At 39.1% G+C, this 14,467-nt stretch overlaps 2 protein-coding genes across 3 annotated transcripts; both read left to right on the forward strand.

The window, feature by feature from the left end:
- Positions 1 to 5,340, forward strand: LOC103703536 (protein GRAVITROPIC IN THE LIGHT 1-like). 2 transcript variants are annotated; one of them, XM_017841891.5, is made up of 3 exons: positions 1 to 219; positions 3,012 to 3,243; positions 3,688 to 5,340. In XM_017841891.5, the coding sequence occupies exon 3, from the start codon at positions 3,727 to 3,729 to the stop codon at positions 4,993 to 4,995; it is 1,269 nt and encodes a 422-aa protein (XP_017697380.1). In that variant the 5' UTR covers positions 1 to 219; positions 3,012 to 3,243; positions 3,688 to 3,726; the 3' UTR covers positions 4,996 to 5,340. The 2 variants fall into 2 exon arrangements, with proteins under 2 accessions (XP_017697380.1, XP_008784637.1); XM_008786415.6 differs by lacking the exon at positions 3,012 to 3,243.
- Positions 5,341 to 6,130: 790 nt separating this feature from the next.
- Positions 6,131 to 6,977, forward strand: LOC103703534 (pectinesterase inhibitor 9). Its single transcript, XM_008786412.5, has one exon. The coding sequence runs from the start codon at positions 6,200 to 6,202 to the stop codon at positions 6,800 to 6,802; it is 603 nt and encodes a 200-aa protein (XP_008784634.2). The 5' UTR covers positions 6,131 to 6,199; the 3' UTR covers positions 6,803 to 6,977.
- Positions 6,978 to 14,467: the final 7,490 nt, after the last annotated feature.

The following is a 14,467-nucleotide window of genomic DNA, read 5'->3' on the forward strand; positions in this document are numbered from 1 at the left end:
GGTTGGTGTGGGTTTATCACCGTACATCGCATCACTTAGGAGGGAATCCAAGGATGTCGCACGTCATACATTCTGTCCGGAGACGGAGACGGAGACGAGATCGGAACCCTAACCCTCGCCCTTGGGAATCGATGGCGGCCCTCCCAGAAGCGCGGTGACGCTGGCTGGATCCGGTGAAATAGTGGGAAAATAAGGAGGAAAAAAAATTTATAAAAAAAGGTATTGTATCAAGTCTCCTGAATCTTGAATATTATTATTGGCTTGTGTTTGGTAGTTTCCCCCTATTTTTACGTGATCATGTTGTGAATTTGTTTTATCCCTCTCGATAATTAACAGATCATGTACTTCTATGCATAGATTTGAGTAGATGCTGTGAAATGTTAAAAGATAATCATGCTTGGTATGGGTTAGGCTCACAAATTCCTAAGGGATGCTGTTCATTTCTGGACTGTATTGTGATGAAGATCTTGCAAAGATTTGGTACCTGTGTGTACTCGATCCTTGGTGGAAAGGATAGATAATTAGCTGATCAAAAATAATGACATGGTAGTTATTGATTATGAATTTATGGATCAAATTTTATGGGGATATTGGAGGTTTCGATCTGCAAGATCCTTGACTGCTTATCATTGTTTTTTCTTTTCGATTTTATCAGTCAATCCTTTGTGAAATGGTTTGTGGATCATCTCACTTTTCAATTTTGATCGATTCAGTATATCCTAAGATTGGGGGATGGATAGGTTCAACTTCTCCACATATTTGCACCCGACACTTGGAGCCAGACCCATGTAGCATGGCTTGTAAATAGATAACTACTACCTGTATTTGGTGCAAAACAATTGAATGTAAGGGGAAAATCAAAGAAACTTCAGGAGATGGCATAATTTGCCTTTAACTTCAAAAGTGATGTTTAAGAAGTATGTTGTGAGGAAGAGAAAAGCCATTGAGCGTAGTTAGATGGGAAGTTGAGTTAATATCCAGGAACAAAAAATGTGGATGACTTTCTGATAGATCGAAATTTATTGAAAAATCATTGAAATTTTATAGCCATGATTGATCTTCTTCCTATTCTAGCTTGAGATTATTGAAATATCCACTAATCATTGAAAAATCATTGAAATATCCACGAATCAGTGTGTGTTAAGGTACAAGTTTTTGACAAATTTACGTTACTAGTATGTGACTTCTATATGCTACAAAAATTCCAAATGTTGGAATGAATTACAGCTTTTGTGATATAATTGTTAATTGCCTTGGAAGTTGACCATCTGAGAGGGTAGTTCCCATGCACTCTTTTGTCTCCACAATATAGCATCACAAAACTTAACCTCAGTGACATAACCTTAGGATCCGTGTAGACTGTTATCATAGCGTCCTATTCTAGGTGCATCATGAGTGAACTGGGAGAGGTACCATGACCATAACTTATGCCCAGCCTTGTTCAAATGGCAGGCCAGTCTGATATGGATTAACATGTGCTATTGGAGGACGAGTGAGCTCTAGGAGAGTTGGTAGGAACAAGGGAAAAGGGTGAACATGGTGGCAAACTATAGCAGTTAATGAAATCAAGGATGAAGAACCTAAGGGTTAAAAAATATGGAACTTTGACGCCATGATAAACATCATGTTTTTTTGTTTATGTTGTAGATTCCAAAGATTTTTATTCAATTCACCGACATGCTTTGTCTTCCACCACCTGATCTCAGCAACACCTGTTTCTATATAATAGCCGCTGCAAAAAAAATAAAAAGTAAGCTCTAGAAGAGGTGCTTATTGAGTTTTGGAGAGGAGAAAGTTACAAAAGGGTTCTTGTACGAAATTTGCAGGCTAATTTAGATTGTGGACCGCAGAGGTAGGGATTGTCATACAATGTTCCAAAACTCCTTATTGTTGATGCCCTGCTCCCCATTACTTGGTGAATTGGAACTATAAGCAAATATATAGCATAGCATTCCATCAAATTTATTTGAGCCTCAGTTTTAGCTTCTAAGATTGGGGGCAGGGTGATTCTTCTATGACAGGGTGATCATTGGGGGGAGGAGCTGTTTATGCAAACATCTTTCTCCTATCATTTCTTTCAAAGGTTGACGCTTGTATTCTGTATATGTTTGAGCATGCTGTGTACATGAAATAGATGTATATCATCAATAATGGTATCATTATTTTATTTCATCACATCGCAAGTATATGGCTGTTTGAGAACAGTGAAGGAAACTCATGCATCAGCTATCACTGATTGGATATTTGTGCTAATGTTTTTTGTGCATTGAAAGCTACAAAACAGCTTGTAAAACCAAATACTGTTTCTTTTACAACTATTAACTCGAAAGATAAGTAAAATCAAATAACAATTACGTGGTAAAAAAATAATTGAATAGTTTTACTTTTGGAGATTCAATGTATAAATGTGAGGATCCAAGGAGTAAGCCTTGATCTTTTGAAAACTGTTAGGACTGCATTCAAGCTAAACTTTAATGATCAAGATAATATCAACCTAGGTACAATCATCATGTTTTATAAAAAACTTGATGGACTCTTAAATAGATTGCTATAGAATACATGCAAATTTAATTATGGATGTAAATGAAATCAACAGTGTTGGAGTTAAGGATATGTGTTGGAAAATTAAGTGAACTTTTCCAGTGACTTATCAGATTTTGCTTTTCCCACCAGCTGTACACTTGTAATTTGCCAAAATTTCTACTCCAGTTGTTGATGTGGTAGGATATAGGTCTGATTTAGGCCCTTCTGTTATAGTTCCGACAAAGATGCGGCATCATGTATCAGTATTTGCTAATTTGCCTCAGACAATATGTCCCCTTGGTGTTCACTTTTCAAAAACCTAGCTACTCATTAGTTATCCACTGCATATGTTAGTGGATTTTTACATAGGAATCTGCATATGTTGTTTTTGGGTTTTTATTTCAATTAGTTTGTGTTTAAACTTCATGCCTTAGAGATGGATCTAATCTTGAATTTCAAAAGTGACCTTTTTCCTTTTTCATTTAAAGTTTTTCAAAGTTTAGGGCAAGTGACAAGGGATGCCACTCTACGCACTGTAATTGGTCATATCTTGATCTATTGTGATGGCTGGCCCTGTTAATCGCAAAAGACTTCAGTTATGACATTGTACTTCAAATTTTGGTGAAGTAGGCATCTCTTTCCCTGGGCCATGTTGAATGGATAATCAAGTTTATAGAGCCTTCTTGAACCTGTTGTATCTTTTGAGCCGAACAAATTTTGGTGAGCACATGATTTTTATTCGGACACATTATCCATCTTATGTTTTTTATATCTATTTAATCTGTTCCCTGTTTTACAATTCATTAGGTTTATGTTTCACTCACAATTTTATGTAGTCTGTCCATTACTTTATTACCTGCGTTTGCATAGGTATACAATTTAAGCAGTATTAAGTTTTCATAAACTTATTTCTACTGCCATGTGGTGTTGGAAAGATTTGTAATGACACATGATTCTTGTCCTCGAGTTTTGTCATGCTAGATCAATTGATATGATCATAAGATTGCATTGATTTCTGTTATAGGTGTCTTGTTAATTCTGCTGTTAATTCATAAATGCTATATATGTGATTGTGCTAAAATTGGTGATTGTAGATCCCTTTTTCTAAATTATTAAATTATTTATGAGGAATTATACCTGATAAATATGGTGATCATCTGGCAGAACTTACCAGAAACAGCTGCTCATTCAGGGAAGGAAGTTATGCTACGAACAGGACCCAGGGAAATGCAGAGCCATGATAACAACAATCAGAAGGTTTATCCTCAACCAATGGATGAGAGTGGGAAGCAGAATAAGGACTCCATGGAGGCTCTCATATCCAAGATTTTTAGTAATATTTCCTCTCTCAAAGCAGCATATATTCAACTCCAGGAAGCTCATACTCCCTATGACCCAGACCAGATTCAGGCTGCTGATAAGCTTGTTATAGAGGAGCTCATGAAGCTGTCCGAGCTCAAGCATTCCTATAGGGATAACAACCCCAAAATCACATCAGCAACACCTCAAGATTTGCGTCTAGTTGCAGAAATACAAGAGCAACAAAGCTTATTAAAAACTTATGAGGTCATGGTAAAAAAATTTCAGTCCCAGATTCAGACTAGAGACTCCGAGATTGTTCAGATGCAGCAACAAATTCAGGAGTCAACTCAGAGAAAGCTGAAACTCGAGAAGAAGCTCAAGCAGAGGGGTTTGTTTTCCAAGGAACCTGAGGACTCTGAAGAAGAAAATAACTTCTTCTCTGTTGAGTTGACCCCAAACTTGTTCTCTTCTGCTGTAGATACACTGTATAAATCCATCCATGATTTCTCAAAGCCTTTGATTAACATGATGAAAGCAGCAGGGTGGGACCTTGATGCAGCAGCCAATGCAATTGAACCAGCGGTTGTCTATGCAAGGAGGGCACACAAAAAGTATGCATTTGAGTCGCACATTTGCCAGAGAATGTTCAGCGGATTCCACGAAAAGAGTTTCTCTGTCGAGGCAGGTGGTCTTTCTACATCTAATGAGGGATTCTTCCATCAATTTCTTGCTGTAAGAGTCATGGATCCATTGGATATATTGAGCCAAAACCCGGATTCAGTTTTTGGAAAGTTTTGCAGGATGAAGTACTTACTGGTTGTTCACCCTAAGATGGAGGGATCTTTCTTTGGTAATGTGGACCAGAGGAACTATGTAATGAGCGGTGGGCATCCTAGGACACCATTCTACCAGGCATTTCTGAAGTTAGCAAAGTCAATATGGATGTTGCACAGGTTGGCATATTCCTTTGATCCGAAAGTTAAAGTTTTTCAGGTGAGAAATGGAAGCAAGTTCTCAGAGGTCTATATGGACAGTGTGGTGAAGAACATTATTTCAGGCGAGGAAGATCAAATACCTAAAGTTGGGCTTATGGTGATGCCAGGTTTTATGATCGGGGAAAGTGTTATACGATCCCAGGTTTATCTTTCAGGTGTGAAGTGTGCTGAATGAAGATCGGTACATTCCGGAAGGTTATTGCTGAAGTGTGAAGCACCATTTATCTCTGTTGCTTGGGTAGCTGAAGTTAGTGGTATGGTGGGTTGTTCATCTGTATCTGTAAATTTCAAGGTCATGAAAAGTAGAAAGATGTGGGATCTGTAGCATGCCTGTGATGGTAAATTGAAAATATTGAGGGAATTGTTACTGTATTCTAGTTACAATTGGTGTTGTAATCTGTGCAAGATAGCTATTGCAGATGTAAGTTAGCACCGTTTATTGGAATTTGTATTATATGCTAAATCAACATACCTGTTCGATACTCACTTTCTGGAATGAGGGTTACAAGACCTTATTAGACTTTGATGTTGTGCAAGACCTGGACATTTAAGTAGTCTTATTTGTTTCCTTTCCTCTTTGGTTGTTCGCTAGCATTCTTTTTTTTTTTTTTACCTTTAATGCTATACAGATCGGTGAGTACCATAGTGCCTGATTCAATAGGCTTCATAAATTGGTGGTTGTTGATGCCCGTCCGCGCCATGTTTCACCTGCTGAAACTTTTAACCATGCAGAGGTGAAAAACTGGTCTGCGTAACCATGCAGTTATAATAGCGGCTGCACGTACAAAGTCTAGTTCTGGTACTACCAGCCGCTAGACGAAGATTTACCACAAGCTTGTGTTCTAGTTTCAGGAACTATGGCCATGATCTGAAGTAACATCTCTTATGCCAGGATTACCATGGACTTCCTCAAGAATCAATTTGACTGTCTAACTTTAAATTGAATGGTCAAGGTAGTCGTTAAAAACGAAACTGTGTGTTTGACGAGTGACCTCGACCGATTACACCAAATTCAAGTTCAATTGTCAAAATGCCAGGATAACTGTTGGAAATGAAACCATTCGACAACATGACAGACAGCCTCAACCAATCATGTGATCCAGCTAACGCAATCAGTTTAATCCACATGTCTATGTAGACCTAGCGTTGTACATTAGCAGATTGCATCAAATATTTAATTAGCCATTTCTTAACGTTATTTAACAAAGTAACTAATCTGATGTACTACCAATTAAATCACCTACGATGGGGACATGGAGATCAAAGTATACTCCAAAAAAAATTTCCTGACGTTAATGCATACCGACACCAATTGGCCTATATAAAGCTCACAAACTCCCAAACTTCCTATCCAGAAAGAGGAGAGAGAAGCCGTTGCAATGGAGGTAATAACCAGCCGATCTCTCGCCTCCCCTGCTCTATTTCTCCTGGTTCTCTGCTTCTCCGCCGAAACGCTGGCCTCTGCCCACTCCTCCGCCCCGGTCGACTTCATCCGCGCGTCGTGCGGCGCCACCCAGTACCCGGCCCTCTGCGTGGAGTGCCTCAAATCCTACGCCTCGGTAGTCCGCCGGAGCCCCCGCCAGCTCGCCCGGACCGCCCTCGCCGTCACCGCCGACCGTGCCCAGTCCACCTCCACCTTCGTGTCCCGGCTCACCCCCGGCTCCAAGTCGGCCCGGTCCAGGGAGGCCGGCGCGGTCCAGGACTGCCTCGAGACCATGTCGGATAGCGTGGACGGGCTCCGCCGGTCGGTCCGGGAGATGCGCCGCATGGGCCGGGCCGGGAGCGACCGGTTCATGTGGCACCTCGACAACGTCCAGACCTGGGTCAGCGCGGCTCTCACGGACCAGTCCACCTGTCTCGACAGCCTCGCCCAGAACGCCAGCGGCCGCCTCCGGGCCGCCATCCGGAAGAAGGTGGTCGTGGTCTCCCATCTCACCAGCAACGCCCTGGCCCTCGTGAACCGGCTCGACCCGAGGAACTAAACCGGTTCGGGTCCATCCTTGGTTTGGCTACTACTAGTTGCTTTCCAGTTCTATATGTGCAAGAATAATTTTGTGAAGGGTGTGAAGCTATGGATGTGTGAGATGTGAAAACCGAGAGAGAGAAAGAAATGTAAGGTTGTACAGTTTTAGCTTATTAACTGAAGTTTTGATCTGATGACGTGTGCGCTTAGTTTTGGTTAGGTAGAGTGATGGAGTTACGTGAATGGTTGGTACAGTAATTGAATGATGAGCTAGCCCATGCTGTGAAGCACCAAATTTGAGGCTACGTACTGTGTATGGAGCTGGATCTTTCTTATGATCGGTCGAAGGGGATCGGAGATCCTTTTACAAGGAGGCTATTTGGAGAGGTTTGGTGCATCATGGGTACCATTTGGTTTCTTTAGTGCGAGGTTTGGTGGATCATGCCTACCATTGGTTTCTTTAGTGTTGATGCTGACATCGGATGGGGCCATTGGGGGGACAATAGCAGGCTAAATGTGTGTGCTCATTATGGTCGGAATGGGCATATTGCAAGAACTTTTCCCGTCTACTTTAAAGGACTATTTAAGATGATCATGATGTGCAAGGACCTCTCGATCGATAAATGCAATTCATGTCCCTGGAAAACGCACCCAATTATATCTCACTCAGTTAATAACTTAATATCTACTCCATCTGAAAGACTTGGCCCATGTTAGATTTTATCTCAACGGAAAATGGTTAGATCTAATTAGCTACCTTACCTCGACGCTTGTTTCATATGAAAAGTATGTTACATGCAACGAAGATGGTGCCATCATATTGTTACCCTTTGAATGAAATCAATGCCATATATTTGGATGTTGCCATCAACGCACAACAGATGTGTCTGAATGCCTGACGGCAACAACCAATTTTATTTTGTGGTTTATTTTCTGGCTATCTTATTCAATTTATTGAGTAAACAATTTGTTATGGTTAATCATTAATATCATTAGTTAACACAAGTAATTGATTGATTGATTGATTGATGCCTTGTTCATCTTCTCTCTTTTTTTTTTTTTTTTTTTTTTTGCTAAAAACGGGTTTTCATACAATACGTGTGTGGTTCATCTTCTCTTTTTGCCTTTTGGTAAGAATAGGGATGGCAACGAATCAGATATGGATAGGATACCTATTATCTCCATCTATCGTGGATAAAGTTAGATGACATAGACTGGATAAATCATATTAATTAAAGCTATTTTTTTTATACAAATCATATTTTTTTTATCTTAATAAGATAATTTGTAAGGATATATGTCCGAATGAGATTCGGAATGGATATTATCATTATTCGCTCTATTTCGGATCTGCTAAGGATTGGATAAAATCTGCACCATTGGAAACAGATATATCCGAAGGGCAGAGTAAATTTCCATTTCTGGCGAGGAGTTCTGGATTAGCATTAGGATGTTGAGAGGCAAAGCTGCCAACTTTCAGAAGAAAGCATGCATTTGACCAGATATGGCAGTTACGTAAGGGGACGCTCTGCGACTTTTTTTGTTACCATCTATTACGGCTCTACTGCCACTCACACTTGGCATGACTCCTTGCGGGCTTGAGGGTCCGGTGGTCGACGTGGTCACCGCGATTCCCTTGGTCGAATTATTAGATGGACCAGCCCAATAGGCACTCGCCATATTATTTACCTTAAGGGCTCGTTTGATTCACGAAAAAAGAAGCGGAAAAAATATGGTCAACGAAAAATTAATGAGATGCTTCTTGTTTGATTAGAATTTTCAAAAGAGAGAGACGGAAAAGTTATACTTCCATAGAAATATAATTCCCACATTTCGGGCTCGTTTGGTTCGCGAGAAAAGAAGGAGGAAATTTGTGGTCAACCGGAAAGTAATGAGATGACTCTTGTTTAGTTGGAGTTTTTAAAGGAGAGAGACGGAAAAGTTGTATTCATATAGGAATATGATTCCCACATTTCATAGAAAAGTCTTTCTCATGAGAATCATAGGAAAGTTAATTTCCCATGAGGCGGGAATCACTCAATTTTTACTTTTTTCCAAAAAAGCCTTTCAGCATCAAAGAAGCATTAAAGAGGCATTAAAGACCTAATTTTTATTAAGGGCATAATAGAAATTATACAAAACTTTTCCAGGAAAGTGGATGGCCAACCAAACATAAGCACTTTAGAAATTTGTCACTTTCCCATGGTCAACCAAACATGCCAAAAGTACTTTCCTAGGCATCCTCTTCCTAGGAAAAATGCTTCCCGCGAACCAAACGAGCCCTTCATGGGAAAGTCTTTCCCATGAGAAACATACTTACTTTCCCATGAGGCGGGAATCACTCCATTTTTATTTTTTTCCAAAAAAGTCCTTCAACGTTAAAAAAGCATTAAAGAGGCATTAAAGACCTAATTTTTATTAAGAATATAATAGAAATTATGCATAACTTTTCTAGGAAAGTCGATGGTCAACCAAATATAAGCACTTTGAAAATCTATCATTTTTCATGGTTAACCAAATATACCAAAAATATTTTGCTAAGTATTTTTTTTTTTAAAAAAATATTTTTTAGAAATTATATTTTTAGAAGGAAAAATGTGTCATCCGTACCAAACGAGCCGTAAATAATTCAAGATCAAATGTACATGTTATCCTACATAGATATGCCTTCAGATTTGGACTGATTGATTGGATCTGGTCCGTACGATAATTTCTTTATTCCACCGGCCGCGTCTCACCCCACTCCCCACTCTTGGCTCTGCATTCTCACGCTGCTGCCACGTGGAGGAAATCGCCATCCTCCCAATGCCTAGGGTTATTTCTTCCATGCCGTTACAAAATATCATGGCTGCCCTTTTGGTTGGTAGGTCAGCCAGGCTAGTGACAGATCCTATTGCATTTAATCAAGCACCAATCTCTGATGTCGGCTGAAGTGGGCTACTTCACCACCTATTATTATGATCAGTACATAAAAACCTTTAGACGGGCGTAAATAATTGTTTCAATCAATATATGAAATATTTTTTTTTTACATACATAGCCTTCTAAATATTAAATTTTATATAAATATTCTTCAAAAATTAATATATGTATATATATCCTCATCAATGCTTATTTTGTATGTATACCCATACCATCTAAAAGTTCCTCTTGGCTACAACATTAAAGACGTTCGACTGCATGGTGGAATCAAAAAGTTCTAATCTACTGCATACTTTAACGTAAGCAGAAGAGTACTCAGATTTTCAATTTTTTTCATCTGTTATCTTGTATTTGTGTACTAGCTACTAATATATTATTATATTGATCCGTTGCAATGCGTGAGAAAGCCATCCTGATATTCTTACTGATGACCTCTTTTATAGAGTAGGATTTTCTAAATTTTTAGTTTGATTTCCGTTTTAAACCAACTTTTCTGATTAGCTGCTTTTCTGATAAGTAAATCTCGCTCTCAATCTTCTTTCTTGTCGCATTCTTTTCTCCTTCATCGACCACTCATATTCTCATGCTTCATTCTAATTCGATGCGGCAGCCGGAGCTGATGGGCTCCGCATCCCGAGTTTGTCAATATAAACCCCTAGCGATTGCACTAGTTTTTCATTTCACACTTTAGGCGCAAGCAGCATGGGCCATGACAGATGCACGACGGCAGATCGCAAGGGAAAACAAGAGAAAAAAAGACAAAATACACATGCACCTTCCCCATATGTTTTATTTGTTTTTAGGGCAAGGCCTAATATTTATTCTTTTACGTTTTTCTGTATTTTCTGATATTTTTCTTTTTTATGTTTTCTTTTTTTTTTTTATGTTTTCACTTACACAGTAGGAAGGCCCCTAGTCTTCTGTTTCTATTTTTACTAATCTTTTTTCTTATCTACTTCAATATATGTTCTGTAAATTTCCATGTTCTATATGTTTTTCTCTAGCTTTGTTAATGTTAGATAGTTTTGATTCTGTTCTTCCTGTTGTTTTCTCTTTTTTTTTCCCCTCTGTTGATTCTATTCTTAGAGTAAAACATGATCTGGCCTACATGTATTCTGTTTCCTGTATGATTCTGTCACCCATGCTTATCTAATTTTATTTCTTTATTGTCGAGTTTATATCAACAGATGTGTTGCTAAAATATTTTTTTGCAATCGTTTCCTGCTTGGCGTTTGCTAGAATTAGATCTTGTGCCCTTCTTCCCTTTTGAAAAGAATTAAACTGAAATCGGTGAAACTAACCTGTTTTTTCTGGTGTCACGGGAGGTGTAGATGCTTTAATGGAGTCCAAAATTGGCAAGAAGAAGTCTAGCAGTAGTAGTTCATTACAGTATGAAGTTCCTCTTGGCTGCAACATTGAAGACGTTTGACCACATGGTGGAATCCAGAAGTTCCAATATGCTGCATACTCCAACGTAAGTAGAAGAGTAATCAGATGTTCATTTTTTTCAATTTGTTATCTTGTATTAGAATGCTAGCTACTAATATGTTGTTATATTGATCCGTTGCATTGCGTAAGAAAACCATCCTGATATCCCTACGGATGACCTTTTTCATAAAGTAGGATTTTCCAAATTTTCAGTTTGTTTTCCGCTTTAAACCAACTTCTCTGGCTAGCCGCTTTTCTGATAAGTAAACCTCGCTCTCAATCCCCCTTCTCATCGCACACTCTTCTCCTTCATCGACCACTCATATTCTCATGCTTCATTCTGATTCGATGGCACATTTGTTGGTTGATTCACCAAACCCTCCCCTGGTCTCACTAATTGGGTTTGAGAGATATGAGAAGCGCCTTGAGATCACTTTCTCTGAGGCACTTGTCTTTGCGGATCCCCAAGGCCAGGGCTTGCGTGCCCTCTCACGGGCTATCTTAATCAATTTGTTGAGCAAACAATTTACTATATTTAATCATTAATATCATTGGTTAACATAAGCAATCTGCTGCGTACTCCAACGTAAGAAGAAGAGTACTTAGATGTTTATTTTTTTCCATCTGTTATCTTGTATTTGTGTACTAGCTACTAATACGTTGTTATATTGATCCGTTGCAGTGCGTAAGAAAGCCGTCCTGATATCCCTATTGACGACCTTTTTCATAGAGTAGGATTTTCCAAATTTTCAGTTTGATTTCCGCTTTAAACTAACTTGTCTGGCTAGCCGCTTTTCTGATAAGTAAACCTCACTCTCAATCTTCCTTCTCATCGCACTCTCTTCTCCTTCATCAACCACTCATATTCTCATGCTTCATTCTGATTCGATGGCACATTTGTTGGTTGATTCACCAAACCCTCCCTTGGTCTCACTAATTGGGTTTGAGAGATATGAGAAGCGCCTTGAGATCACTTTCTCTGAGGCACTTATCTTTGCGGATCCCAAAGGCCAGGGCTTGCGTACCCTCTCACGGGCTATCTTAATCAATTTGTTGAGCAAACAATTTACTATATTTAATCCTTAATATCATTAGTTCATGCAAGCAATCTGCTTAATACTAAAACGTAAGCAGAAGAGTACTCAAATGTTCATTTTTTTCCATTTGTTATCTTGTATTTGCATACTAGCTACTAATATGTTGTTATATTGATCCATTGCAGTACGTAAGAAAGCCGTCCCGATATTCCTATTGATGACCTCTTTCATGGAGTAGGATTTTCCAAATTTTCAATTTGATTTCTATTTTAAACTAACTTCTCTGGCTAGCCACTTTTTGGATAAGTAAACCTCACTTTCAATCTCACTTCTCGTTGCACTCTCTTCTCCTTCATCGACCACTCATATTCTCATGCTTCATTTTGATTCGATGGCACATTTGTTGGTTGATTCACCAAACCCTCTCCTGGTCTCACTAGTTGGGTTTGAGGGATATGAGAAACGCCTTGAGATCACTTTCTCCAAGGCACCTGTCTTTGTAGATCACCAAGGTCGGTTCCTGCGTGCCCTCTTACGGGCTATCTTAATCAATTTGTTGAGCAAACAATTTGCTATATTTAATCATTAATATCATTGGTCAACACAAGCAATCTGCTGCATACTCCAACGTAAGCAGAAGAGTACTCAGATGTTCATTTTTTTCAATCTGTTATCTTGTATTAGCGTGCTAGCTACTAATATGTTGTTATATTGATCCGTTGCAGTGCGTAAGAAAGCCATCCTGATATCCCTACGGATGACCTTTTTCATAAAGTAGGATTTTCCAAATTTTCAGTTTGTTTTCCGCTTTAAACCAACTTCTCTGGCTAGCCGCTTTTCTGATAAGTAAACCTCGCTCTCAATCCCCCTTCTCATTGCACACTCTTCTCCTTCATCGACCACTCATATTCTCATGCTTCATTCTGATTCGATGGCACATTTGTTGGTTGATTCACCAAACCCTCCTCTGGTCTCACTAATTGGGTTTGAGAGATATGAGAAGCGCCTTGAGATCACTTTCACTAAGGCACTTGTCTTTGCGGATCCCCAAGGCCAGGGCTTGCGTGTCCTCTCACGAGCTATCTTAATCAATTTGTTGAGCAAACAATTTACTATATTTAATCATTAATATCATTGGTTAACATAAGCAATCTGCTGCGTACTCCAACGTAAGAAGAAGAGTACTTAGATGTTTATTTTTTTCCATATGTTATCTTGTATTTGTGTACTAGCTACTAATACGTTGTTATATTGATCCGTTGCAGTGTGTAAGAAAGCCGTCCTGATATCCCTATTGACGACCTTTTTCATAGAGTAGGATTTTCCAAATTTTCAGTTTGATTTCTGCTTTAAACTAACTTCTCTGGCTAGCCATTTTTCTGATAAGTAAACCTCACTCTCAATCTTCCTTCTCGTCGCACTCTCTTCTCCTTCATCAACCACTCATATTCTCATGCTTCATTCTGATTCGATGGCACATTTGTTGGTTGATTCACCAAACCCTACCCTGGTCTAACCAATTGGGTTTGAGGGATATGAGAAGCGCCTTGAGATTACTTTCTCTAAGGCACCTGTCTTTGCAGATCCCCAAGGCATGCCCTCTCACGGACTATCTTAATCAATTTGTTGAGCAAGTAATTTGCTATATTTAATCCTTAATATCATTAGTTCACGCAAGCAATCTGCTTGATACTAAAACGTAAGCAGAAGAGTACTCAAATGTTCATTTTTTTCCATTTGTTATCTTGTATTTGCGTACTAGCTACTAATATGTTGTTATATTGATCCATTGCAGTACGTAAGAAAGCCGTCCCGATATTCCTATTGATGACCTCTTTCATAGAGTAGGATTTCCCAAATTTTCAATTTGATTTCTATTTTAAACTAACTTTTCTAGCTAGCCACTTTTTGGATAAGTAAACCTTACTCTCAATCTCACTTCTCGTTGCACTCTCTTCTCCTTCATCGACCACTCATATTCTCATGCTTCATTCTGATTCGATGGCACATTTGTTGGTTGATTCACCAAACCCTCTCCTGGTCTCACCAGTTGGGTTTGAGGGATATGAGAAACGCCTTGAGATCACTTTCTCCAAGGCACCTGTCTTTGTAGATCACGAAGGTCGGTTCCTGCGTGCCCTCTTACGGGCTATCTTAATCAATTTGTTGAGCAAACAATTTGCTATATTTAATCATTAATATCATTGGTCAACACAAGCAATCTGCTGCATACTTCAACGTAAGCAGAAGAGTACTCAGATGTTCATTTTTTTCCATCTGTTATCTTGTATTTGTGT

The sequence above is a fragment of the Phoenix dactylifera genome, chromosome 3 (genome assembly GCF_051530095.1).
Source record: "Phoenix dactylifera cultivar Ajwa chromosome 3, Ajwa_hap1_PhDact_Kaust_v1.1, whole genome shotgun sequence".
Lineage (NCBI taxonomy): Eukaryota > Viridiplantae > Streptophyta > Magnoliopsida > Arecales > Arecaceae > Phoenix > Phoenix dactylifera.